This window comes from Scheffersomyces spartinae (assembly GCF_019049425.1).
Source record: "Scheffersomyces spartinae strain ARV_011 chromosome Unknown scaffold_11, whole genome shotgun sequence".
NCBI classification, from domain to species: Eukaryota; Fungi; Ascomycota; class Pichiomycetes; order Serinales; family Debaryomycetaceae; genus Lizanozyma; species Lizanozyma spartinae.
In genome coordinates, this window is record NW_025065058.1 from 213243 (window position 1) to 240552 (window position 27310).

General features: G+C 37.9%; 11 protein-coding genes across 11 annotated transcripts; 7 read left to right on the plus strand and 4 right to left on the minus strand.

Moving 5' to 3' along the window:
* Window positions 1-262: 262 nt before the first annotated feature.
* Window positions 263-2869, plus strand: KQ657_000619 (histone demethylase; the record flags this gene model as incomplete). The annotated part of the gene is made up of 1 exon (XM_043191455.1): window positions 263-2869. The coding sequence occupies one exon, from the start codon at window positions 263-265 to the stop codon at window positions 2867-2869; it is 2607 nt and encodes an 868-aa protein (XP_043049098.1).
* A 972-nt stretch (window positions 2870-3841) lies between these two features.
* ATP2 (F1F0 ATP synthase subunit beta) lies at window positions 3842-5877 on the plus strand (the record flags this gene model as incomplete). Its single annotated transcript, XM_043191456.1, has 2 exons — window positions 3842-3960; window positions 4482-5877. The coding sequence occupies 2 exons, from the start codon at window positions 3842-3844 to the stop codon at window positions 5875-5877; spliced, it is 1515 nt and encodes a 504-aa protein (XP_043049099.1).
* Window positions 5878-6189: 312 nt separating this feature from the next.
* Window positions 6190-7612, plus strand: STE24 (zinc metalloprotease; the record flags this gene model as incomplete). The annotated part of the gene is made up of 2 exons (XM_043191457.1): window positions 6190-6207; window positions 6281-7612. 2 exons carry the CDS (start codon window positions 6190-6192, stop codon window positions 7610-7612), a joined length of 1350 nt encoding a protein of 449 aa, XP_043049100.1.
* Window positions 7613-7614: 2 nt separating this feature from the next.
* Window positions 7615-8349, minus strand: EXM2 (Exm2p; the record flags this gene model as incomplete). The annotated part of the gene is made up of 1 exon (XM_043191458.1): window positions 7615-8349. One exon carries the CDS (start codon window positions 8347-8349, stop codon window positions 7615-7617), a length of 735 nt encoding a protein of 244 aa, XP_043049101.1.
* Window positions 8350-8943: 594 nt separating this feature from the next.
* Window positions 8944-10374, plus strand: KQ657_000623 (uncharacterized protein; the record flags this gene model as incomplete). The annotated part of the gene is made up of 1 exon (XM_043191459.1): window positions 8944-10374. One exon carries the CDS (start codon window positions 8944-8946, stop codon window positions 10372-10374), a length of 1431 nt encoding a protein of 476 aa, XP_043049102.1.
* A 360-nt stretch (window positions 10375-10734) lies between these two features.
* Window positions 10735-12301, minus strand: PHR3 (1,3-beta-glucanosyltransferase; the record flags this gene model as incomplete). The annotated part of the gene is given in 5 exon segments (XM_043191460.1): window positions 10735-11314; window positions 11379-11662; window positions 11725-11985; window positions 12264-12283; window positions 12295-12301. The coding sequence occupies 5 exon segments, from the start codon at window positions 12299-12301 to the stop codon at window positions 10735-10737; spliced, it is 1152 nt and encodes a 383-aa protein (XP_043049103.1).
* Window positions 12302-12536: 235 nt separating this feature from the next.
* On the minus strand, window positions 12537-15515 carry KQ657_000625 (uncharacterized protein; the record flags this gene model as incomplete). Its single annotated transcript, XM_043191461.1, has 1 exon — window positions 12537-15515. One exon carries the CDS (start codon window positions 15513-15515, stop codon window positions 12537-12539), a length of 2979 nt encoding a protein of 992 aa, XP_043049104.1.
* A 284-nt stretch (window positions 15516-15799) lies between these two features.
* Window positions 15800-16960, plus strand: HEM12 (uroporphyrinogen decarboxylase; the record flags this gene model as incomplete). The annotated part of the gene is made up of 2 exons (XM_043191462.1): window positions 15800-15886; window positions 15959-16960. The coding sequence occupies 2 exons, from the start codon at window positions 15800-15802 to the stop codon at window positions 16958-16960; spliced, it is 1089 nt and encodes a 362-aa protein (XP_043049105.1).
* Window positions 16961-17222: 262 nt separating this feature from the next.
* KQ657_000627 (uncharacterized protein) lies at window positions 17223-19067 on the plus strand (the record flags this gene model as incomplete). The annotated part of the gene is given in 3 exon segments (XM_043191463.1): window positions 17223-17226; window positions 17242-17248; window positions 17402-19067. 3 exon segments carry the CDS (start codon window positions 17223-17225, stop codon window positions 19065-19067), a joined length of 1677 nt encoding a protein of 558 aa, XP_043049106.1.
* A 28-nt stretch (window positions 19068-19095) lies between these two features.
* Window positions 19096-21927, minus strand: RDH54 (DNA-dependent ATPase; the record flags this gene model as incomplete). Its single annotated transcript, XM_043191464.1, has 1 exon — window positions 19096-21927. The coding sequence occupies one exon, from the start codon at window positions 21925-21927 to the stop codon at window positions 19096-19098; it is 2832 nt and encodes a 943-aa protein (XP_043049107.1).
* A 931-nt stretch (window positions 21928-22858) lies between these two features.
* On the plus strand, window positions 22859-26770 carry KQ657_000629 (tRNA methylation protein; the record flags this gene model as incomplete). The annotated part of the gene is made up of 1 exon (XM_043191465.1): window positions 22859-26770. One exon carries the CDS (start codon window positions 22859-22861, stop codon window positions 26768-26770), a length of 3912 nt encoding a protein of 1303 aa, XP_043049108.1.
* Window positions 26771-27310: the final 540 nt, after the last annotated feature.

Consider the following 27310-nt stretch of genomic DNA (forward strand, 5'->3'; position numbering starts at 1 on the left):
GATTTAGTATCACCTTTACACTGCTATTGACGACGTCCTTCAATATCTGCTGCTTTTTTCCACTGACATTAATTTATCACCATCAGTTCCTTTTAATATACTCGTCTATAATTAACACCTTCCATTAAAGGCTATCGCGCTTATGTCTTCGTGTATCCCCGGAAGGGCTTCGGTTGGGGTTCAAGCTCAAACTGCTACGTGTACTGCAGACTGCAGTAAAGATTCATCTACGGGAGTCTCAAGAAGTGGCTCGTCAGAATTTATGTCAGAAGGTTCTAGCAGGTTGGAAGATCCAAAGATTAAGAAGGTAAAACGGAGCCAATCATCATCTAATGGTAAAGTGACCTGTAATAAATTTGATAAGTCCAAGTTACAGCCATGTCCGATTCTTAGACCTACTATTAAAGAATTCAGCAATCCCATTGCTTATTTATCACGCCCTGATATTGCTCAACTTGGATCTCAATTTGGTATAGTGAAAGTTGTTCCTCCTGTAGGATGGCAGGCTCCCTTCTCCATCTCAAAGCAGTTCAAGTTTCATACAAGATTCCAGAAGTTGAGTGAGCTCGGGATTATCAGTAGATCCCGGAAGTTTTTCACCGATAATTTGAACCGGTATTTGAAGATGCACAATCAACCTAAAGTCAGATGTTATATCAATTGCCGGAACGGGAAAAGAGTGCACTACTATGATTTATATTTGGCAGTTCAGAAACTTGGAGTTAACCTGGAGCATCTTAATGACCGACATTGGAAGTCGTTGTGTCAAACTCTTGAAGTCGATGTTTCAATGGCTCAATTGCTTAAATATGAGTACAATTCCAAGATTAAGGCCTATTCCCATTTCCTATCGTCTTGTTCTCTAGATACCTTTATAGATGAAGATGGAGAACGACCACAAGACTTTGAAAGTCAAAATGATAGTGATTATATTCGTTCTGATGATGATGATGATGATGATGATGATAAAGTGACAGATGACCACTGTGTGGTTTGCCATAAGAATGATAACCCAGCACGAACTCTTTTATGTGATAATTGTGACGATGCTTATCATATGTACTGTCTTGAGCCACCATTAAAGGTAATACCGGAAAATGATTGGTTCTGTAAACGGTGTTTGGTTGGAGATGGAGCTTATGGTTTTGAAGAGAACACTGACCATAAGTACACCATTACTGAGTTTATTGATAACTGTGTTGCGTTTGAGAAGCAGTTTATTAGTAACCACAATAATAATCAACCACTAACTATTGATAGCATTGAAGAGAAGTTCTGGCACTTTGTTAACTTGCAACGTTCAGATATAACTGTCGAATATGGAGCAGATATTCATCATATGAAACAAGGGGAGATCTCTGGATTCCCCATGGCTGAAAAGGGGGATTTAATGAACCCTTTGAGTTGTTCTTATGTTGATCACCCATTCAATTTAACCAAACTTCTGTATGCTTCAGGATCACTTTTGAACCATATCAAAAAGACAATTTCAGGTATGACAATCCCTTGGATATACATTGGTTCTCTCTTACTGACGTTTTGTTGGCACGTTGAAGATCATTATACCCTTTCGGCCAATTATTGTCATTTTGGAGCCACTAAGAAATGGTACGGGATTCCAAGTTATCATGCCACAAAGTTTGAAGCCTTGATGAAGGATTGTGCTCCAGATTTATTCCAAAGACAACCTGATTTACTCCATCAATTGGTAAGTTTGCTTTCTCCCATGACCTTAGTGGACCATGGCATCGATGTGGTCTATTGTGACCAGAACCCAAACGAATATGTCATCACCTATCCAAAAGTATACCATGCGGGGTTCAATTGTGGATTCAACTTCAACGAGGCAGTGAACTTTACGATGGACTCCTGGTTACCGTTTGGAGAAGATGCCATAAAGAACTACAAAGATATCCGGAAGGAGAATGTTTTTGATCACTTTAAATTATTGGAGAATATTCTTAGAGATTGCATGAGACATCCTCAGCAGTATTCAACTAAAGGAGAGTTCATTCAGGGGTGTCTCCGGAGTTTTGAAGAATATATCGATACGCAAATCCTTTTGAGTGGGAACTTGATTAAGTCCGGAGTTGTTAGGGAAAGATATGTTAAACCCGAACAAGATGAAGCAAATGAATATTCTGAAACAGATGATGAACCTACGTGTGGAGTTTGTCGAACATGTATCTCGTACCAGTACTGTTTAGTTGACAACCGGTTACACAACTTTGGAGCAGTTGCCCAACTGCTAGGAAGAAATGACCAATTGTTAACTCCGGACAATACACCTAAAGAGATGATTGCTAATCGAGACAATATGGGGGTTGTAACCGAGTTAAGCTCAAGTCAACGGTTACATGAAGTGATCACTTCTGATCCGTATTATGATTTAGAACAGGGTGTAGTTAAGGGTAAACTCTGTGTCATGAGAGAATATGATGCTCTTATTGAGTCTGCCAAAAGATCAGCTGAAGATCTGGAGAAAGAAAATGCTAGAAGCAAACGGAGGAAGTCAAGAAGATTGGAACAGAGATTGAAGGAATCAGATACTACTGTTGGAGCTCGTGATGGTGCTACCAATGCAACTTCTGCTTCTGTTGCTGCTGCTGGTACTACTGATATCAAACTTGAACAAGTAGACCCTCCATTGATGAGTTCCGTTCGTCCGGGTAACTTGTTCCGTGCTTCTACTTTGAAGCTGTTAAATGAGCATGATACGTTTAAGGTTTGTGTTGAGTGCTTAACGAACTTACATAACGATGGAGTCATCAATGAGCTTCCAGTTGGCTCTAAAATCGTTGAGGAACGTTCCTTAAGACACATTAAACAATTAAATCATACAATTAAGACTATGAATATATGGGGATAACTACATGCAACATTATGAATAAAAATGAACTTTCTATACAAAAATATTTTGACTGAAGTTGGGGCAAATTACAATGCACTCAAGCTGTTGATTCTGTTAATGTTTTTGCAAGTACATTTAACCCATACAATGTCAATTCTATATACATTAACTGAGATATTATTTATTGTTAGTATTATTTCTGTTAGTATTATTTCTGTTAGTATTATTTCTGTTAGTATTATTTCTGTTGGTATTATTTCTGTTAATATTATTTCTGATAGCATTTTCGTAAGTGTTTTTCTATAGTTTTTAGTGGCAGTAGATTTTTTAACAGTCCTGTTTTGCGTCAAGCTCCGTGTATTTATAGTCAACGGTTTGCACCCAATCTGAATCATATTCATAGTGAGTTACGTCGGTATACTCTACACCCTAACACCACAGATACCGAATTTCGCATTTCAAAGTTCTGAGAAATGGTAGCGCCAAATATGTACTTCAACGAAAATCAGACACGGGCGCATTGGACACCGAAAAAAAGTTAATGGTGATTGGTTAAAATAAAATTCAGTGTTGCATATAAGTGAATCTCACTTAATGTTGCCAGACAAAAAGTGGCATTGTCTGGGGTATTATACCGTAAGGGCCCATCCAAGTAAAGAAGTAAAATTAATAAAATATTGATTAAAGTTAAATAACATGTTCATATACCTTCTATATAAGTTATCATCTATTCGTCTTCTAAGAAAATCACGATAAATTAAGAGTTTTTTAGACATCTTATATTCTATGTGGTCGTGTCTCTACCAACCACCAGCCTCTCTCCAATAGGTACGTGGTGCACTAAATCAGACACCAGACAAAAAATTCGCTCCGGATTGGCGTAAACTGCAAAAACTTTTAAATATTCAACTTCTTTTCCTCACTCTTCTTCTTCTTCTTGCCCTCTTCTTTTTTCTACTCTATCTTCAGCTAGAACCCCACAAAGTAAGAATGGTTCTTCCTAGATTGTTCAACTCTGCATCACGCAGTGCTTTCACTGCTGCCAAGCGTACCGTCATGTTCAACAGAGGTATGGCTTCAGCTGCTCCAGCTGCTGCTGGTAAGGTTAGGTATGTGTTCAATTGAATCTTAAATAATCACAACATCCCCATCATCATGTCCAATGGCATTGACTTGTTTTCAATCTGATTGATCACATTGTTGAGGACAGTTCAACCAATTCCTTGGGTTTTGTTCGATCTTTTATTTCACTAGTACAAGTTTACGTTAATTTTCAATCAATCAATCAATCAATCGATCCATAATTGCCCTTCGATCCATAAGTTTATTATTTACGTCTACAATATGATCTATCACATTAGAGAATATGTCCTTATAGTATTGTTTCTGTGGATCGTGGGCCTTGTTGGTTGGCGATTTCGTTGACTTTAACGTCGAGGTAAATTTTGATTTTCCTCGCATTTTTCCTCCAATCAAATCGCGGTACTGAAAATTTTCAACTCAACACTTTGTGTCACGAATGTACTGAACGAACCAACCATTGGATCACATTGATGATGATGATTTTAGTGTTATTGTTGTTGTTGTTGTTGTAGTTATGAGAATGTTATACTAACAATTGATTCTATAGAGCTGTCATTGGTGCTGTCGTCGATGTCCAATTCGAAGAAGGTAACTTGCCTGCTATTTTGAACGCTTTGACCTTGAAGAACGGTGACCAAGATTTGATCTTGGAAGTTTCTCAACATTTGGGAGAAAACACCGTCAGAACTATTGCTATGGATGGTACTGAAGGTTTGGTCAGAGGTACCGTTGTCAACGACACTGGTGCTCCTATCTCAGTCCCTGTCGGTAAGGGTACCTTAGGTAGAATTATCAATGTTGTTGGTGATCCAATTGATGAAAGAGGTCCAATTGAATGTACTCAAAGAAACCCTATCCACACTGAACCTCCATCATTCGTTGAACAATCCACTTCTGCCGAAGTTTTAGAAACTGGTATCAAGGTTGTCGATTTGTTGGCTCCTTACGCTAGAGGTGGTAAGATTGGTTTGTTCGGTGGTGCCGGTGTCGGTAAGACCGTTTTCATCCAAGAGTTGATTAACAACATTGCTAAGGCTCACGGTGGTTTCTCTGTTTTCACTGGTGTCGGTGAACGTACCAGAGAAGGTAACGATTTGTACCGTGAAATGAAGGAAACCGGTGTCATCAATTTGGAAGGTGACTCCAAGGTGGCTTTGGTCTTCGGTCAAATGAACGAACCTCCAGGAGCTAGAGCTAGAGTTGCTTTGACTGGTTTGACCATTGCCGAATACTTCAGAGATGCTGAAGGTCAAGATGTCTTGTTGTTTATTGACAACATTTTCAGATTCACCCAAGCTGGTTCCGAAGTGTCTGCTTTGTTAGGTCGTATTCCATCTGCTGTCGGTTACCAACCTACTTTGGCCACTGATATGGGTGCTTTGCAAGAACGTATTACCACCACCAAGAAGGGTTCTGTTACTTCTGTCCAAGCTGTCTATGTCCCAGCTGATGATTTGACTGATCCTGCTCCAGCCACCACTTTTGCTCACTTGGATGCTACCACTGTGTTGTCCAGAGGTATTTCTGAATTGGGTATTTACCCAGCTGTCGATCCTTTGGATTCCAAGTCCAGATTGTTGGATGCTTCTATTGTTGGTAAGGAACATTACGATGTTGCTACCAATGTCCAACAAACCTTACAAGCTTACAAGTCTTTGCAAGATATCATTGCCATTTTGGGTATGGATGAATTGTCTGAATCCGATAAGTTGACTGTCGAAAGAGCCAGAAAGATTCAAAGATTCTTGTCTCAACCTTTTGCTGTTGCTGAAGTCTTCACTGGTATCCCCGGTAGATTGGTTAGATTGAACGACACCATCAAGTCTTTCAAGGAAGTTTTGGAAGGTAAGTACGATCACTTGCCAGAAAACGCTTTCTACATGGTTGGTGGTATTGAAGATGTTGTCGCCAAGGCTGAAAAGTTGGCTGCTGAAGCTAAATAAAGTGGTTACCGTTAAATCATTTCCATAAAATATATTTCATTATATTTTATTACCAAAAACTTTGATGGTGATTTGAACACATGAACCCTTTATATACTTTATTATGCCAAGTCATGACTTGAAGTTTAAATTATTATTCTTTATATATAAATTATCACAAAATATTCATTATATTATACTATTTACATTTTATTACGTAATCACGCGCCCCACGACTGGTGAAAAATTCGCGTCTACAATTTTGTTTGTCGTTGTCAAATCAAATGCGACTGGTCATATTCTTCTTCTCCTTGTTCTTCTTCTACGCCAAACATGTTGTCTCTCTCAGATGTATGTATCTTGTGTTGACATTAAATGTCTTATCGTATCGTATCTTATCTTATTACTAACTAGCTGGCTCCAGACATTGGCTTTACTTGATTCCCCTACCATCAATTGGAAGTCCATCATTGTCGGACTTACCGTGGGGAAATATGCTTTTGAATCTTACTTATCATATCGTCAATATCAAGTACTTAAACGTACTCAACCACCCGCCACGTTAAAGTTAGAGATCTCCAAAAAGACTTTTGATAAGACTCAAGATTACGGTAGAGCCAAGTCCAGATTCGGGTTTATCTCCGAGACCATTAATCTAGTGGAAAACTTGGTATTTATCAAATACGATTATTTACCTAAATTATGGAATGTCGCTGGGGTTTTAATGTCCAGAATGTCGTTCATTTTACCTAAGGCCTTTTCCGGAGTTATTACCCATTCAGTGTTCTTTTTTGGAGTTAACACAATCATTGCTTCGTTACTATCTATACCTGTTTCCTACTATCAAACCTTTGTGTTGGAAGAGAAATATGGCTTCAATAAGTCTACTAAAAAGCTATTCTTTACCGATTTAATTAAAGGTCAACTTTTAACTATTGCCTTGGGCTCACCGGTTTTAGCTGGGTTCTTGAAAATATTGGATTCCTTTGGAGATTCATTCATTTTTTATACCATGATGTTTATCTTGGGGATCCAATTGTTGTTCATGACCATCTATCCAACTGTTATTCAACCATTATTCAATAAGTTCACTCCCTTGGAAGATGGAGAATTGAAATCGGCTATTGAAGATTTGGCTAGAAAGAATAAATTTCCCTGTACTGAGCTATACGTTGTGGACGGGTCCAAAAGATCGTCTCATTCCAATGCTTATTTCACCGGGTTACCTTGGTCTAAGAAGATTGTTATTTTCGATACTTTGATTGAGCATTCAACCACTGAAGAAATAGTGGCTGTTTTAGGCCATGAAATCGGTCATTGGAAATTGAATCATATTGCTCAAATGTTGGTCTACACTCAAGCACATTTATTCATTTTCTTTTCTCTTTTCAGATCCTTCATTCATAATAAGTCCTTATATGAATCCTTTGGGTTCAAGGGAATTTACCCTACAATCATTGGGTTCCAATTATTCAGTGATATCCAAGCACCTTTTGATACTGTATCTCAATTTGCCAGTCACTTGTTATCAAGAAAGAATGAATTTGAAGCTGATGCCTTTGCAACTGAACAAGGTTATGCTCCTGATTTGGCTCGTTCCTTAATCAAGTTATCCACCGAAAACTTATCAACAGTCGACGCTGATTGGTTATACGCTTCCTATACTTATAGTCATCCGATTTTGTCCGAACGGTTGAATGCTTTAGGTTATGTTTCCTCTGAAAAAGTTGGAAAGGATGCTGAAAAGGAAGATTAGAATTAAACTCCCATTCGTTTATATTTATGATTCAATTCATCATACGTTTGTCTCATTGAAACATATGCTAAATGTATCTTACCAACAAAATGATCAGCCAACCGTCTATCACTATCTAACCGAGATAAATAAGCTCCACATCCTTCACATACTTGTAATTTTTGTTGGGATGTTTGTCCAATATTCTCTACTATTCCTCTAGCTGTCTCAGCGACTTTTTCCCGTTGTTTGAGAACCTGTTCAAGTTTTTGAGCTTCCTTCAACGTCTTCAACGGCTCATTAACATTCATTAAATATTCCAATTCTTTGGTGATCAACCCAATCAGTGTATCCAATTGATCAAGTTCTTTAGTAACTTGAATAATCTTCTCCTTTTCCTCTGGAGTATGCTCCAACCTCTTTTGGGCAACCTCTAATGTCTTATCTAACTCATTGATAAACTTGGATAAAACCATATAATACTCTCGTTCGAACTCAGGGAAGGACTCACCTAATTGCTTGGTCCGATATTCATATTCAAGCTTATGCTTCTCCAAATGTAATTGGGGACATTTACCCAAATCTTGCTTTGTTCCTGTAAACATATCGTAGGGACATGATCCAACTAGGAATGCCTTACACACTCTGTGGGATGTCATCTCTGGGTCTTTCCGTCGGACAGAGGTATAAATGAGTGCTTCTTTGCCCATGAGTTGTTCCAACCGTTTCCTTTGTTCTTCAGCTGCCGTATAACTCATTGTTGTTTGTGTATGTTGTAGTAACGATGAGGTATGATCTTTGGTGATATTTTGTCTTTGCATTAAGGTTATGCTTATTGTAAAAGAATATGCAGGAAATCTACCAAGTGACATAAATTTCCCAATGCAGTATTCAACGTCGTGAGTTGTCATTCCCAATAATCACCATTCATTTCGCTGCGTTTATACGGCTGAACTATGCATGCCTTTCACTCATCATTGTTCCACAGCCAAACACCTTCCTAAATTCACAGTTCCTTTATATCGTACAGTAGGATTCCACTCCAATCATAGCCACTAACCATCTTACGGCGTATACGATTTTCATATTCATCTCCAACTACCACTTTATACCTTTGACTCCACAGTTCAAATTTAATATTCTCATCGTTCTAGACCCCCATAGACAAGAAACTACTGCTGCTGCCGTTGATTATGAAAAAGTATCAACTCATTGGTATCAAGAATGTCTTGAATAAAAGATCGCGACCTCATCATAGTTATCCATCAATCCATATATGCAATCTTCCCTTAGAGATACTTCTTTATATCTTTAGTTTCTTCCAGAACTTGGACTTGACAAGTTTGATTAATATGGCCAAAACATGTCGTACCTTCAAGACAATCATCTATAAGCATGTGCTTTATGCTCGTATGGTGTTTCCAACTATGCATAGTTTCCAGAAATATACTGAATACCATTTACCTCATCTGGGACTTAAGTTCCAACTGACAGCTCCAAGTGATTGCGTCAACTACTTGCAATCGGTAGTATTGGTCAATCCTCCAGTGAGACCAAGGAAAGATATGGGAACCAACATTGCTGGTTCTTATATCATCGATGACAATGATTGTGACATCAAAAGATCAGGATTATCATATGAGGATTTCCTTAGATCGTTCAATGCAATTTTAAAGGAAGCTTATGGTCTCAAATCAATAACCATTAATGAGATCTCACCTCATTTTGCCTTCCCAGATACTTGGGATGATGATAAGGGAGGTCTTAGTAAATTTAGGAAAAGAGGCCAGAAGATGAAGAAAACATTGAATAAACTCCAACTCTCCACTCAAAGCGGCTGGACCGTGCCCTTCCGCTTAGGCCATATCTCTGGTATTCTTGCAGAATATGATACCATCAATGAATTGATATTGAGAAACTTTATCGTTGATGATATCAAGTTAACTTCATTCACCATCCCTTCTGGTCAACAGATCACCATCAATAAAGTGACCTTTATGAGTTGTACCTTCTCCAATTCATCGAAGAATAGACGTAAGGCTTCAGAGCTATTCAGTTCCGTCACAAGTGTCCAGCTATCTTCAATATTATCTGCCAATGACCTTTCAATGATTGATTTTATGAAGGCTAATCATACACTTCTGAACCTTATAATTGATTTCGATTCTCCGGTGTTTTATTCGGTTAATGAAATGGGTGAAAGATTATTTGATTTCATCCGATTCAATTCTTTCTTCAAGTTGGTCTGTAGTGGACAAGGTGGATATAAAAGCGTCAAAGAATTAATATTAACCAATTTCGATCTTTTCAAGCATTACATTCACGTTCATAAAAAGAATGGGAGATCTTTGGCAACAATCACCGAGGAAGAAGAAGAAGAAGGAAAAGAAGAAGAAGAAGAAGACCATGAACAACAAGACAACAATCGTGAACAATCACCTTCAGACGTTGATAGAAGATTATGGTACCCTCATATAAATGCCAATTATACAGAATCACCCATCCTTTCAAGACCCAGAGACGATACCTTTGATGCTCTTTTAAGTAACTTGGCACCTGTACCAAGCTTGACATTCATTCTTAAAGTAAGACCAGAATTGGTTCATACTTGTGCAAGATGTGGGTTCACCAAGACTGAAGTGGATACTCAGATCACTTCTTTAAACAACAATGATTGGTGGATCTTATTAAGTCCCTTGCTTCATGCCAATGAGTCGTGCCACGTAAAGATTATGAATACCAATTTTCAAGTCATTTTTGAAAGATTCCCCAATTCAACTTAAACTTTTGGATTAATGGAACGCAAACTTATTTATTATTAGATTATAAAAACATTTAGACTTCAATTTAGTTCCCTTATACCACCAACAAGATTGTTATAATAGGTGTCAAAGTAGCAAGTGCAAGACTCTGTATAGACTTTGGGCTTGCAACTATATTTAATATTAGTATATCACATCTAAATACTACTAAATTCCAATGGAAGTGTGCCTCAAGTATATCTAGCTAGTCTTTAAACTTTTCAGTATGGTATGTTTGACTTTTGCCATAGCACTTTTGAACCGAGTGTAAACTTTGGAAAAATTAATTGATGATTCCTTTCTATTCGATGATGCTTCTAGATATATGTCAGCTTTCTCTCATCAGTATAATGGTTGCAAAAATTGGTAATACATACTATTTTGGAAACCTTTTGCTCTTTGGATCTCGGTTCCTGACATATAATCTACTGTTATTCTGAATTCAGGATTCTTCAGGAGCATGCTACCGCCTTGAAAAACATCAAATTGAGATGTTCTTTGCTCGGTGCTAAGTGGCACATATTTCCCTTGTCTCACTTTAACTCCATTCTCTATAAGTTCACTGGCAATAGACACAGGGACACCTCTGCTTACATCCAAGTTGTGGTACTCGTCCTCACAAACGGGTACCATTTGCTTATGAAGAGTAATTGCTTGTTGAAGCTCTTTTGAATTCTTTCTCATTGACTGGGCGATGTGAAAATAGTCTAAAGGTGGTAACCTCAGATATTGATCTTGCAATGCCATAAAATCTGATAAAAGCTCAATGTTACCATTTTCTAAAACCTTCACCAAACCATAATTATTTGGCTCTTGAGTAAACTCGTAAACAAGACCACCGCTAAATATGTCAACCATGTCATTTGAATATAATGCCAGGATTTCCTCAAAGATTCTTGGTGTCACTTCATTGCAACCAAATCTAATAACATTTAGTTAGTATTAAAACTGAGTTGAAAAAAGTAGTGATTATTGTTTTTACTTACTCTGAAAAGAAAACAGGCTTTGAAAAGGCACTATAATCGTTAACAAGTACATCATACCCACTAGTATGAAAACTTTGTTGACCACACCATTGATAGGAGTTCACACCATAAAAATCAACTGTTTCGGCCATAGTATCATCCATACATTCAAGGTAACTTGAAAGAGAGAGTCGATACTTTAAATCATCTGCCGCTGAATAACCCACTGGTATGATTCTTGGAGAGTTGTGTGCTATATACTCCTTCATATCTCGGATCACAGCCTTGACATATACTGGAGAGTTCTTAATAAAAAGTTAGTAAGAGAATAAAAAAACGTGAAGAAAAAAGATGTATGTGAACATACTGAAGCAGATATGTCATCGTTGATGACTTCATTACCAGCAAAGAAACCCAATGTGTTATTATAATAGGAGAATTGTTCCACGATCTTGAAGATATTTTCCAAGTATCTTGCGTTATACGATTGCCAAGGTTCATACCTGTTCAAATGATGATCAGGAAGAGGAGAGTTGACATCCAAAACCAAATATATACCTGCTGCCGCCAACATTGACATGCAAACATCATGATTCAATTCAGGATTGACAGAATAGATTCTAATTGTCTGTGCACGTAATCGTGTTGTTAGTATTCTGATAAGAAAGCGTGGTAGTTGCAAGAAAATGTGACACGTACATTGAGGCCCAATTGTTGGAATAGTCCAACATCACGGGCACAAACTTTTGGATCAGAAAGAGGATCTGAATGGCTTACTACTCCCGAAGAGCCTCCTGGTTGATAATCTACACCTTTTATATAGAACTATGGATATCTTTGTTAGTACACTGATACGTTTGCCAGCAGCGCCTAATGGCTGCAAAAAGTGTTAAAAATTAAACATACTGGTTCTTTGGTGACAGAATCTACAAAGTACCGGCCATGGATGGTGATAGGATGTACGTAAGCGTTTACGAGCGTCAAGTAGACGAGTAAGATTACAGACAACATTAAGGGCGAAGGAAGAAAGAAAGAAATGAAAGTAACATACAAAGGGGAGTTCGCACACCTTATATATAGTGGGGAGTAAATCTGATATCCACAGAGTAAATCTGATACCCACAGAGCAAACTAAACTAAAATATTATTAAATACAAAAGACATACACCAGGAATTAAACTAAATATCGATATATTTTGAGACAACAACCAATCCACGATCCTTATTGGCCCAAGAAACATAGCTAGGACTATAATGTAACACCTCTTCATAAGCAGGAACTGGGTGGTGAATATCTTTAGATGGTCTTAATTCAGCCCAGAAACACTCCACATTTACTCCCAACTTATACAAGGTAGTATCCTTAGCAGACAAGTCGATAACAGAAGGAACCCATTGGAAGCCAATGTGATACGATTTTTTCCAATCTAACTTCAACAATTGCAAGTCATTGATACCCTTTAAATCTTTATAGAGGTAGTTTCCAGCCTTATCTCTGGAGAAACCTTCGGGTATGCTTGAAAGGGCCGGTCTAGACTCTTTGTCAGTGTCATTGTCATTTTCAGAATAAACAATGACAGTTTTAACTGGGGTGTCTGGAAAATCAAGACCAGAAACAATCTTGGTCTTGGATTCCGATCTATTAAATGATAAGTGGCACATTCTGTTCTCAGGCACAGTGATTCTGATTTCTCCAGTTAACAAACCAAATAGATGGTCTTTATTAGAAGAGGAATTCTTCAAAATATCAATCTTTAAATCATCAGCAAATGTATTATTATTGGGAGATGATAATACTGGAGGTAAGGAACTCTTGAATGAACAAACCTCATTACCATCACCCAAACTATCACATAAGAGTGGAGATTTTTGTTTGGATAATTTGAATGAAGGAAGATCTTTAACCACAGCTTCTAAGCCAGATTTCTCTCTTCCAAACACATTAACATAACTATCAGTTGGAGATACATTCAAGTCGATGGACTGGATGAATCTTAACTTCATAGGATTTTCTTCATCGAATGGCTTATCAAACACAATGCTGGTGTATCCAAAGATTACCATACATACCAAGACCAATACTATCAAACGGTTAAACTTGAACACAAACGGTAAAAAGGGAATCACTAGGGCAACAGCTGAAATCTGAAGGACTTGATAAATGAACTTCTCTGAAACAAGAGATTCTTGCAATGATTTATGAACCCCATCTATGATAAAGAAACTAGCATCGGAAAAGATTACAAATGAAATGGGGACAATAATAAGAAATTGAAGGAGCCAATCATAACTCAAGAACTTGACAACAACAGAGTCCTTATGAGAAGAAGCTCTGGAATCAATGGATGAAGTCTCAATAAACCCACTATTATCATCACGAACATAAGAAGGTGCACTTCTTTGAGAACCAAGTAATGGTTCAGATTCACCCTCATCAGTTCCACATGTATGAACATGGTCCCCATTATGTTTGAATACCCAACTTAATAAACCAAAGAAAATGGCCAATGATTGAAGAAGGAACAATATTGAAACAATCAATTCACCAGAATGATCATCACCAAGTTTGTTCTTCTTAAGTTTGGTAGTGGAATAAATAAGCACAATCCAATAGGCTAAAGCAATTTCAATCATGACAATCAACTTTTCATCATGATTGACCACTTTATATCTATAAAATATTTGATTTACGCCATTCATAATCAAATAATTGAACAAAAACAAAGTTGAAGCATAAGTAGCCAAAATCAAAAAGGCAGATGAGTTTGGTAAAAACTTGTTCACTTGAATGGTAAAAGAATCATTGATGAAGTTCAAAGCAAACATTGAAATGAACAAGGAAACTGGAAACTTAACAACATTAATAAAACTTAGTGTCCAGTTCTTCTTGTATCCAAATATAATAACCAAAAGAAGCAAATTGATCAATGGGGCCACAACAAGTAAAGCAATGTTAAATACAACAACCTGAGAAACAGGGAAGGAAACAAAGAAATTCAAGAAACTTTGATAAACTGCAGTATCTGTACTGGATTTGTTGAAGGATTCTTCATCCAAGTCAATTTTACCGGAAACAATTGTGTTAGTGAAATCCAATGCTGTTGAGAGCATATGCCATAAAGACTTTTCATCGACATTTCTAATGTTATCTAAAGCAGTATGATAAAGATCTCTTGGCTTATAGAAGGCAACATCTAACCCTCTGAGCCCTCCCATCTCCTTGTATACCTTGTAATCGGTTTCACTATGGATTAAATGGTTATTGAAACCTTGTTGGAAAATAGAAGTACCGTAAGGAAATCTGACACTAGAATAATATTTCGCAATTCCATAATCTGTACCTCTGAATAAAATAGCCTTACCACCAGCTCCCGTACCTTCAAGGTTCAAAAAATAACCAATTTGACTAAACCAAGGATGCTTCACAAAGGAAGTAGCTCCGTATAAACCAAACTCTTCATTATTATTGAAATTGAATATAATGGTACGTTTTGGTTGTTCAGCCTTCTTGGAGCAATAGTAATCCAATAACCCCAAAAGGGAAGCCACACCCATCCCATCATCAGTTACTCCAAAACTAGAGGGAACAGAATCATAATGAGCACTCAAAAGTAATGCAGGCAACGTTTCATCACTACCATTAACTCGAACAATAAGATTATTACTCTCATAATAAGTAACGGTGTTTCTGTCCCCTGAAACAGAAGAATACATCACACTACTATTATTGTCAGTGTTGTCATGGTCCAATTCCACATAAGTCTTTTTGGATTTGATGATTGAACTTATCCTCTTATCAAGATACTCATACACAACATCGTTACCTTTAGAGCCATAAGTGTGCTCTTGTTTGGCAATCACCTGCAAGTCAGTCCAAGCGGAATCCAAAACTTGAACTTCCAACTTGTCTGTGGGGAAACTGACTGTATAGTCAAGACTGTTGTCATATTTGCACACTAAGACCCCGAAAATTAATGTCACAATCACCAACAAAGTTAACGTTGTTTTCCTATACCCAAAAACACCTCTAAACCCTCGTACAAAAATATTTGGTTCATTATGGGAGTGATGGGCCGGTCCAGACCCTTCCAATGACGTTCTTTTATTGGCATGAGCAGATGTGCCTGGAATTGGCGTTGTGTCCTCGTCACTGGACATCGTGGATGCCTTAAAAGGGGTGTGATTGTGGCTGATAAAGAAGGTATAAATTAATTATAAACATTGCTAATTTAAACCCATGTCATTTTTTTCTTTGGCACTGATATTAATATTACCTGATAAAGCAAACTGTGTCGTAAAAATCCCAATACGGCAATATATATCGCATTAGTCGCATAATCGGTTTGTGAAACCCAAACCGGTAATTGCTTCCACATGAATAATCATAATTGAAGGAATTTTTGACCCCACCCGGTTTCTTTCTTTCCAACATCATCAACAATATGAGTCAATTCGCTCCGTTAAAGAACGATTTGATCTTAAGAGCAGCCAAGGGTGAAAAGGTCGAAAGACCTCCCATTTGGATCATGGTATGTGTCACTATCTAGCTAAATAATTTTCCACCGACTGACCGACAGTCATATTAACCAACCGTTTAATAGAGACAAGCAGGAAGATATTTACCTGAATATCACGAGGTTAAAGGTAAAAGAGATTTCTTTGAGTGTTGTAGAGACGCTGAAATTGCTTCAGCCATCACCATTCAACCTGTTGATCATTATGATGGGTTGATTGATGCTGCTATAATTTTCAGTGATATTTTGGTCATACCTCAAGCCATGGGGTTTGAAATCGATATGATTGACGGTAAAGGCCCAGTTTTCAGAGACCCTTTACGTTCTCCTGAGGATATCAACAAGATCAATTTGAAACCTGATGTGAAAACTTGTTTGGATTGGGCTTATAAGGCTATTACCTTGACCAGAACCAAATTGAATGGTAGAGTTCCCTTATTAGGATTCTGTGGTGCTCCTTGGACGTTGCTTGTTTATATGACGGAAGGTCAAGGTTCCAAGATGTTTAGATTTGCCAAACAATGGATCTATGAATACACCAAAGAAGCTCATATTTTGTTACAAGCCATCACCGATTCTTTAATTGAATTTTTGGCCCAACAAGTGGTAGCTGGAGCTCAAATGTTACAAGTGTTTGAATCTTGGGGTGGTGAATTGGGACCCATTGAGTTTGAGGAGTTTTGTTTACCATACTTGAAACAAATTGCTTCTCGTTTACCTAAAAGATTGGAAGAATTAGACATTAAGGAAAAGATCCCCTTAACTGTGTTTGCTAAAGGATCTTGGTATGCCTTGGATGATTTGTGTGAAGCTGGTTACGATACCGTTTCTTTGGATTGGACTTATCGTCCTGAAGATGCTGTCAAGGTTGTCAATGGTAGAAGAATAACCTTACAAGGTAACTTGGACCCAGGTATCATGTATGGATCAAACGATACCATCACTACCAAAGTTGAACAGATGATTAAAGGTTTTGGCGGTGGGAAGCAAAACTATATCATCAACTTTGGTCATGGTACCCATCCATTTATGAACCCTGATAAGATTGAACACTTTTTAAAAGAGTGCCATCGTTTTGGCTTGCAGTAATCTTGTATATATGAACTAATCAGTAGATCAACATCAGTAGATTAACATCAGCAGATTAACATCACACTAGCATCGTAGGACCATGCTACGACTTCGAACACACTTGCCACCCTGAGTCATCATGACTCTTATTCATTGCCATCGTAGACTGTGTATAGAGTGGGTTGAAAATTATGTCAACCTCATTACTATAATATATAAGTAGTACGATGAGATCGTTCCACCATTATCAACACCATTATCATCATCAATCCGTCATATCATGAGTGAGTTGAATAAAGATCAATTGTATGTGTATGGGTTAGAAGAGTCACTCTTGACTCATTTGGAAGTGATGTACTTCAGTCTGAAGACACTCAGTCAAACCCAACATCAATCCCCATCATCACCATCAACAACGTCATCTTCAATGTCAACACCATCATCATCGAATCACTCAAGGTGCATGGCATGTGACACACAGTTCTCTGATATGGACGAGGCTCGGGTCCACTATAAACTTGACTTCCACAGATACAACTTGAAGAGATCCATTTCTGGGTTGAGTCCTGTTACTGAAGACAAGTTTGAACAGTTGATAGACACCGCTTCTATAGAAAGTCTTTCGGGAAGTGACGATTCTGAGTCTGAATCAGAGACTGAACTTGATCAAGTTGAACAGCTTTTAAGTCGTCAAGCCTTGACTGTGGATCATGATGAAGAAGAATCCATAAGTTACTTAAACACAAGATCTCCCTATATCCTTTTCAAATCTCCGTTACTTCAATCCGATAAGGTATTTGGAGTATACAAGGCTCTCTTTGGTGAAAAGTATCTTGAAGATCACCACCACAACTCTCCATTGGATGTTCTTCATCGATGGTCTCTGACGTCCGTGAAACAAGGCAAGTCTGCACTTTTCATGATTGGAGGTGGTCACTTTGCTGGAGCTATCGTTTCCCATGTACCCAAAAACATCAAGGGTAATGCCAAAAGTAAGACCGAGTCAGTCCAAGAACAGAAGGTAGACATAATAGTATCTAAAACCTTCCATAGATACACAACTAGACGGAAGCAAGGTGGTTCCCAAAGTGCCAGTGACAATGCTCGAGGCAAGGCCAACTCTTCTGGGTCCAGTATCAGAAGATATAATGAACAAGCTTTGGTGAAGGAAGTCAGAGATTTGATCAATGAATGGAAACAGCATCTAGATGAATGTCATCTGATCTTCATCAGAGCCAATGGTGCAACCAATAGGAAGACGTTAGTAGGATATGAGGGAGCAGTGTTGAAAGCAGATGATGAGAGGATTAAGAGTTTCCCCTTCACCACCAAAAGAGCTGTGACTTCATCTTTGAAGAAGGCGTGGGTGGAGTTGACGTATTTATCAGTGTTGGATTTGCCAAAGGAAGATGAAAGGGCAAAGAGAGCAAGAGAAAGAGAACTCAAATTAAAGGAAGGTTCACCAGCAACATCGGATTCCACCACAACAAAAGCATCGGTACCAACAGACCCCAATGAAGAGCATACGAAGAAACTAATAGGCTTTTTGAATAAACAAAGTGCTCCATTATTCATAAGTTATATAAAAAAGAATAACTTGGATGTTAATTCCTTTACACTCGTTCCCAAGAAGAAATATCCATCCACAAATACCTGCTTACACTATGCAGCCTCCAATAAGTTGAATCATATGATTAAAGTGTTGATAGTCAACTTGAAGGCCGACCCCACTGTTTTAAATGACATGAACAAGACCCCTTGTCAATTGACTTCGGACCCTAACACCAAAAGACAGTTTCAAATAGTTAGAGCCCAAGTTGGTGAAAGCTTTGGTGGGATCGATTGGGAGAAGGCTAAAGTCGGGCCTCCCAAATCAAGGGAAGAATTCGAGAAGGAAGACAAGGCCAAAGAAGCAGAGATTATTTCTGAAAAGAAGAAACTCCATGCAGAAGCTATCAACAACAAAACAGATATAGAATTGAAGAAGAAACAAACACCCATTAATCATCTGCTAGGAATATCAAGTTCATTGAATGAATTGGGAGGTTTAACAGAACAACAAAAGATGAGATTAATGAGGGAGCAGAGAGCAAGGGCAGCAGAAGAAAGAATGAAAAGACTTTAACACAGTAGATAGATTTAATATTTTTAATTCAACTTTCTTGAACAAATAATACACCATTAGCATCGTTCAATTGAACTCCTTCATTGATATCCTTCAATTGGCTCTCTTCTTCATTGATACCCTCACCTAATTGGTTCTCTTCTTCATTGATACCCTCACCTAATTGGTTCTCTTCATTGATATCATATAATTGACTCTCCTCTTCACTTGATTCTTGAGCTGGTGGTGTAAAGTGGCTCATAATAAAGCCGATTTGTTTGCTAGTACTTGAAAGAATCTTTTCAATCACCGAGTCATCATCAAAATTTCCTATTTTGCTTGGATCATAATGCTTATATTTACTCAAACTGTTTCTAATTTGTTTTCTTTCTCTCATAGGTTGATAATCACCCTCTTGTTCGATTCGTTGACTCAAACTTCTCGCAGTCATCCATGACGATTTCCTCTGAATGGCTTCTTCCTCATCCAGTTTGAAGTTTTCATGCTCTTCTTCAATACGTTGTAATTCACCTCTTCCTTCACACAGACAACCAAGTAAATCATGAGAATTCGAACTTGTATGTTCTGAAATGTAAAATAGTTTCTTCAACTCTTCAACTTCAAAAACGTTTGAATTCCTACCTTTAATTTTGGCATCTTCCTTATCATTAGAAAGAAAGAAATCACTTAGATTATTTTTCATCAATTGTCGTTGGAATATCTTCTCATCCATACATCCAATGGTAAGTAAACGATAAATATACACTGGGTTTATTTGACCATCTCTATGGATTCTTGCCATTGCTTGTAAATCAACTGAAGGATTCCAATCATTATCAAATAAAATCAACCTTGAGGCACCAGTCAAATTTAATCCTACTCCACCCAGTTTGGAAGATAAAAGAAACACATTAATATCTGAACCTTGGCTATTAAATTTATTAATGATGGAATCTCTTTTATTAGAGGGAGTTGAACCGTCAAGTCTGATGGAGGTCATATTTAATTTTCGAATAACACTTTCCAATAAATCTAAAGTTTGGGTATAATTTGATATTAAAACCACCTTTTCTTGTAATTTATTGATTTCCAATAATAATGGAACCAAAACATTTATTTTACCACTTGATTGTTTTGATTCCAAGGCATCAACATTAATTTGATTTGAATCATTGAAGTTGGTATTGAATAATTTATCTTTAGCCAAAAGCGAAGGTGAATTGCAGTTCTTTTTAAATAAAGTGATCAAGGCCAAAGATTGGTTATTCATTATACCATTTTCAATTAACTTATTAAAATTGGCCGAGTCCAAAAGGAACTGGAATAACTTTCGTTGTAACCCTGTGGGGTGAACAAATAATATGATATCCGTTTTTGCTGGTAAATAGTTGGATAAAATTTCATTGGTTCTTCTTAAAATAACTGGTGATGTTTTCTCAATCAATTGACCAGACATTTGTTGACCCAATTTCTTTATTTGAGGATCAACACAATTAACATCTCGGGAATTATTAATAGGTTTAATATACCTTTTCTGGAACTCATGGATTGAACCCAAATAATTGGGATTTAAAACATTAATAATAGTGTAAAATTCAGTTAAATCATTTTGAATTGGTGTACCAGTTAACATCACTTTCCTTTTTACATTTAAACTGTTTAAAATGCTTAAAGATTTGTTTGAATTATTCTTTAGTCGATGTCCTTCATCACAAATCATCAAATCAAAAATGCATGCCTCTCTTAATTCAACAGCATATGTTAAAAGCTTCTCATAATTTACTACTAGTACTTGATTCACTTTATATTTGCCAAAGGAGATTATATCCTTCTTATCTTTGGCAGCAGAATCCGTTAAAGTCAACACCCCAATTCTATTCAGTCCCAACCATTTGTTAAACTCCTTCTTCCAATTCCCTATCAACGTAACCGGACATACAATCAACACTTTATTCAGTACAATAGGATGGAAGTCATTATCACCATTATTCCAGGGAGACTGCTTTATCAAAGTCCAAATCAAACTAATGGACATTAAAGTCTTGCCTAGCCCCATCTCGTCTGCCAATAAGGCTCCATAATAACCGTTGATTCTATATCCCATAATGCATTCGTATAAGAATTTGACCCCATCAATCTGATGAGGTCGAAGAACCTTGGCTAATAAAGGATCTATGGCCACATCCACAAAGGACGTTTCTTCGGGTGGCGAGGGGAGTATTATTGCTTGTTCTGACAGATACAAGGGAGATCTGCGCTTATTGGTAGTGGTATAGGCACTGGCACTGGCACTGGCACTGGCACTGGCATTGGCACTGGCACTGGCACTTGTATTGACACTTGTATTGTATTGGTTTGATCTGGAACTGAATCGACTACGAGATATTAAGGGGATAGTTGATGATGAGTTATCCAGTTCAAGTTCCACTTCAAATAGACCAATGCTAATGACTCTCCCAGATACTAACGTGATCCCTTGTGTTTTATTACCTGTCATTTTACAAAGTACCTTGCCATCTTCATCCTTTAATACCAACGTTTGATTGGTGGGATTGTGACTGAGTGAACCATCACCATCCCAAGTCTTATTCTTCTTGTTGGTTCTTCGACGCCATTGAACGTCGTACCGTTGGGTGTTTGATGAGGAGATGCCACTCGCATTGGAGACTTTTAGTTTCTTGGGCTGTGGTGACACTGACAGTGTTAGTCTTTTAGCAGCACCTGAGCTTGAAGCCGGCCTTGACCCTGAAGCCGGCCCTGACCCTGAAGCCGGCCCTGACCCTGAAGCCGGTCCTGACCCTGAAGCCGGTCCTGAAGCTGAACTTGACCCCACTAACCGAGGAGGTCTGAAGGGAGCATTAGCACCTGTTTTGACAGCCATAGACGCGTGCCGTAAGCAATGAGATAGAAAGAGCTCAAGTACGCGTTCATAAAATTGAGATCATATATAAAACATAAAGACATACCCACTATAGTCCAACTGTCAACTACATCACTATCCTAAATAATATTTATTAATAATTAATTACACTATAGACCCAATACCATTCCTAAACCCTCAAGCACTCGAGTTGAACAAATAGTCCGAACTTCTGGCTTGAAGATAAGCAATAGTGGATGGGGTATAGGCATACAATGAGTATACCAATAAGAGAAACATCAACGAAAGTAGAATATGTAAGATTACTCCCTCAGTACGAGTTAACATAACATAGGGGAAATGATGATAGTATATTTGATATACTCTTTTTAATGTGAAAGTCATGATTGTACCGATGTTGAGTATGGCTGTGGCACGTTGAGTAGTATGGCTGTGACACGTTGAGTAGTATGGCTGTGGCACGTTGAGTAGTATGGCTGTGGCACCTTAGATTGACTGAGTTAGAAAATGTCTGTGAAGTTGCCTTGTCTCGTGTTATGTCCGTTCTGTTGTGTTGTGTTGAGCTGTGTTATGCTTACGTTCTACTTATGGTGTGAAATTTTTCGTTTTGCGACGATAAGCATATAAATAGGAGTAATAATCATTCACTAACACCCACCCAAAATAATGCATGCAGCGTAATGTCTACCGGATTAATATGCTTAGAATACGTTTGTGATAATAACAGAATGAAAGTATGTATATTTATCATGTACATTCAATGGCTAGCAATGTACGAGTTAACGATGCGCGACAGTCAATACCAAAAAGGGCAATAAAAGCCTCTTGCTTACATAATTCTTTTTTTATCCTAATTTTTGACATGCGATGATATAACGATACATTTTGCAACTATATTCAAGAACCTGACAGCCATAGTAATTGACTAAATATGACTGCTCAGGTGTCAGCCCGAGATCTACTTATTCAAAAAGATATATCTGACTTAAGTCCCGAAGATGTTCAATTGCAATTCACATCCCAAGTAGATCGTCTACAAAGATCACAGCCCAACATTAGTGTTACAGAGAGAACAGGCATCAACGATGAAATCTCCATTTGGATGGTGAAGATCATCAAGTATCAAAAACAAAATGGTGAACTTGACATTTTATCTTCACTTGAATTCATCTTCCAAACGGTGGTGGATTATCTTGGAAGCTCAGCTGCTGATACTGTTTCTATGGCCAATGCATTGAATAGTTCCCTCACTAATCTATTGATCAAACTATTAACATACGTTAGTCTTCTTGAGAATGGGGGGAGTGCCATCTTACGTCAATGGCTTGAAGACAAGGTGGTGTACAAATTAAGCAGAACCTCAAAGAACTTATACTATTTCGTGGAGATGTTTCTTAAACATGGAATGGACCCCAATTGGCTTATCGAAGGTGATTCACAGTTCTTGGAATCGACCATTAGACTTTTAAACTCCAAGGACAATAACCCTTTGGCAAACTCAATGTCAAGGGCCGTTGTTGCATTATTTAAGAAGAAAATAAACCTAAAAAATGATAATGATATAAGATTCTGGATCAATAGTTGGATTACTTATATGCCTTTAGACTTACAGAACGATAGTAACATTGCCAAATACCTAATACCCCAGTTTTTCAAGGTCACCGAAAGAGTATATCCTGTGTTTATCCAATTAGTAACCGAGAACATGCTTTACAATTCAAGAGTACTATTGGGATTCCGATGCGTGGGCCAAAGTTTACGTTTAGAGACAGTCGTACCCACAGAATTGTTATGGTCCTCTTCAATGAAGCAATGGCTCACTGATTTTGATTGTGAAGTCCGGTTACTTGCTTTCAAATACATTACTGGATCCACCAAAGTTTCTGCACCCATAGACCCTCAAATTTATTGGCTAATAAAGGATACACTTATCATTCAATCGTTTATGAATGAGTTTGAGAACTTGGAGATCAGAAACCTGTTTTGTTCTGCTCTTGACTTATTTTTAAAGCGAATTAAAGCCAAGGACATTGAAGGTATGGAATTTGTCACTTGGCTATTAGATTACTTGATACCCCATTACTTATTACCCTCATCAACTTATCCACAACTAAGCACTGCGATGAAGATATTATCCGCCATATTTAGAACAATATCTTACAGCAACGTCAATGACGACATTGCCAGATTACTATACCTAAATTTGTCAAACAATTATGAGAATATCCGTCAACAGGCGTACCAATTGTTGGTACAGTTTTCCTCTGATGGTCTTGAAGTCGGCGGTGTTACGGAAAAAATTGTTCAGTTAGTCAATGATGATGACGATGATATCCATACGAGACTTGGTGATGTTCGTGGCCGCAGAAGTGAAGCATACGCCAACGTCTATGCCTTTGCATCAGAGTTCATTCACAAGGAAGACCCAGTTCACTTCCAAACTCTATTCAATAAGATCATTGACCCATTAAAAGATATAAAGGGTTCAATGCATAGAATCCATGGACATCTTAGTTACTTGAGAATGATGATCCCATTACACTATGAGGTAGTTGATGTCTTCTTAGCTAATAACATTGTGGACATCAACGCCAGTTTATGGGAATGTTTCAGGTCTTCATTGGAGTTGGTTGATAATAATACTACTAATAATAATGATGATGATGATGATGATATAACTACTATTTCTCATTGGAAAGCTATTAAAGAAGCAAATGAATTGTTACTTCAATTCACTGTCCATAACCGTCACTTGCTTAGCTATGACCAACTTCAAAGGGCCATGAACATGATAGTCGATCAACTTGAGAATATAAAGCATAGAGGAGTGTTCCTATCTGTGTATCCCTCCTTTATTACCATTACAAGCATGTGTTTCAATCACACGGACAGCACACTAGATGCCCTGAGTTTCCTCAACACACGTTTGAATCAAATCATCACCAAATCACAAGCTAAATCTAGAAGATCCGCAGGGTTACCATATATTATGTCTGGGCTATTGGCAGCACTTGAAGATTCATCAGAGTTAAGTAACCAATGCTTTGACCGGTTATTTGAAATTGCCAGAACCCAATTTGAATACGATGCAAAGAATGATTTACCTCAAGTTCATGCCTTTAATATCTTGAAACAACTTTACAGTGAAAGTTTGATTTCTTCACATTTATTGGATGTTCATTTACCCCAGACATTGGATCTTTGTCTTGAGTTCTTTACGTCTTCTAATTGGTCCATTCGAAACTGTTCTGTAATGTTGTTTGGAGTGCTCCAACGACATCTCTTCCCTTCATCTGGTAAGAAGTTATCATCTGTGACTATTTTCAATCGGTACCCAAACATTAAATTGATCTTGTTGAACCATTTGAAGGCAGGCAAGGCGTTCCCTGTGGTGTCGATCTTGACCAACATTGTCAATTCTAGCAACGACGATTCCTTAGAACCTTTGCAACAGTGTCTATTGCAAACCTTGAGCCATCCTCATTGGAAGATCCGCAAGATGACTGCAAGAGCATTGGCTTCAATCTTGTCAACTAATCAATTGAACGACTTCTTAACTAAAAGATATGAATTTGATTCTGATAACCAATTCCACGGTACGTTGTTAGGCATTCACGAGGTAGTACTTCGGATTAAAACGGAACTTTATGGCCATGAAATACCTGAAAAGGTCATTCTGGCATTAACCCAATTATTTATTGGTCAATTACAACCACCTACTCCCATTCTTTTATCCCATTGGGTGATACTCGAAACCCTTGTAAATACCTTGGATCTTCTTGAACAGTGGACAACCTCAACAATATCACCTCTTGAAGAAGCCATAATAGGTGAACTTGTGGAGTCAGACACCACCTTGAACGGATCAAGGGAAGCGTATTTGCTGACTCTGACGAAAGTTCTTCTTCAACATTACTTGAAACAGAACCAATGGAACAAGATAGAGCACTTAACTGTGCTTACGAAATCCCATGCTAGAGCATTTGAAGTTGCCTTGGAGTTCAACTCGGTCCATTATGAGACCATTCCCTACACTCAAGAGTTTATCAATCAATTGACAACCCCCACACCCAGTCAATACATTCAGTGTCAAGTTATGGACTTTTTAGGATTAATGGCTGCGAAAAAGGCTTGTACCTTTGAATTAACTGATGATATCCACCACCACGAGAGCTCAAACGAGCTCAAATGCAGGCAATTGTACGTTCAAAGTATTGTGTCTCCTCTGACCCCTCCTGACATTGATACACTTGAACAGTACTTGCTGCCAGATTCACCTGAACCGTTACGGATTTTGGCTGCGAAAACGGTTGCACAATTAACGTTATCATCATCATCACCATGTTCTTCTCGGGGTATGACCATCTTGTTTGAACTCCTATCGGACGAGGAGATGGAGATCCGTCAAGTTGCATGCCAAACATTCCAAAGCATTTGCCACTTACCTTTTGTTCCTAATCCTATTTACTTGATGAGACTATTACTGGAGTATGACACCATAGAATGGGATTGGAATCACCTTTTAAGTCAACAGAAGATCAACCACTGGATCGAGCAGGTACGAAACTCCTTTGAACTCAATACCATATTTGATTTCGAACCTTCCAACATCTACCGTAACGAGCTTGATACCCTGGCAATGATCTCAAAGTTGAAACAGTATAAGCCATCGCACTGTCCTCCATTAATGGCCACTACACTTGAGGAACACCAGCACTTGATTAATGAGCCTGCGGTGTTTGTGCTCTTTGCAATGTATCGATTGGTATCAGGCCAATCATGGCATAAAACAGACAGTATATCTTGTTTCCTAGCAACGGGTATTAACCAGGCTTTTGCCTAAGAAGTTGCGGGTAACCCCTTGTGCTCAAAACATATAAAGGAAAATTTTTCATCCATTAAAAAATCCTTTAGTACACTTTCCTTTAGTGCATTTTCTTCTTCAGAAAACGTATGTTGATATTTCAAATCTAATGTCGATGTTTATATGATGAATACTTTACAACATTGAATTTCTTCACCTGAACAACCATGTGGAATACCGTAAATCAGAGCTTTTTAACCCTGAACAAACATCCGACATTTTATTGATATGATTAGACTAATTACTAACATTTAAGATAGATCTAGTAATGCCTTGAGAACGTAGAGTAGTGCAGAGAGTAGTATGAAAGCAACATGTACGTGTTGATTCTAACTATTGTTACATACGACACTGTATGCTACACGGTACGGTAGAAAACCACCTACCCCGTGCCACCACGTACTGTACGACCCTGTAATAGCAATACACTGGTTCAGAACTCCTTAACCACGGTTACGCTGTTGGCGCCATAGCTCACACTAAAGGAAGCTCTATTGTCGTGTAGTCTATCGTAATCAT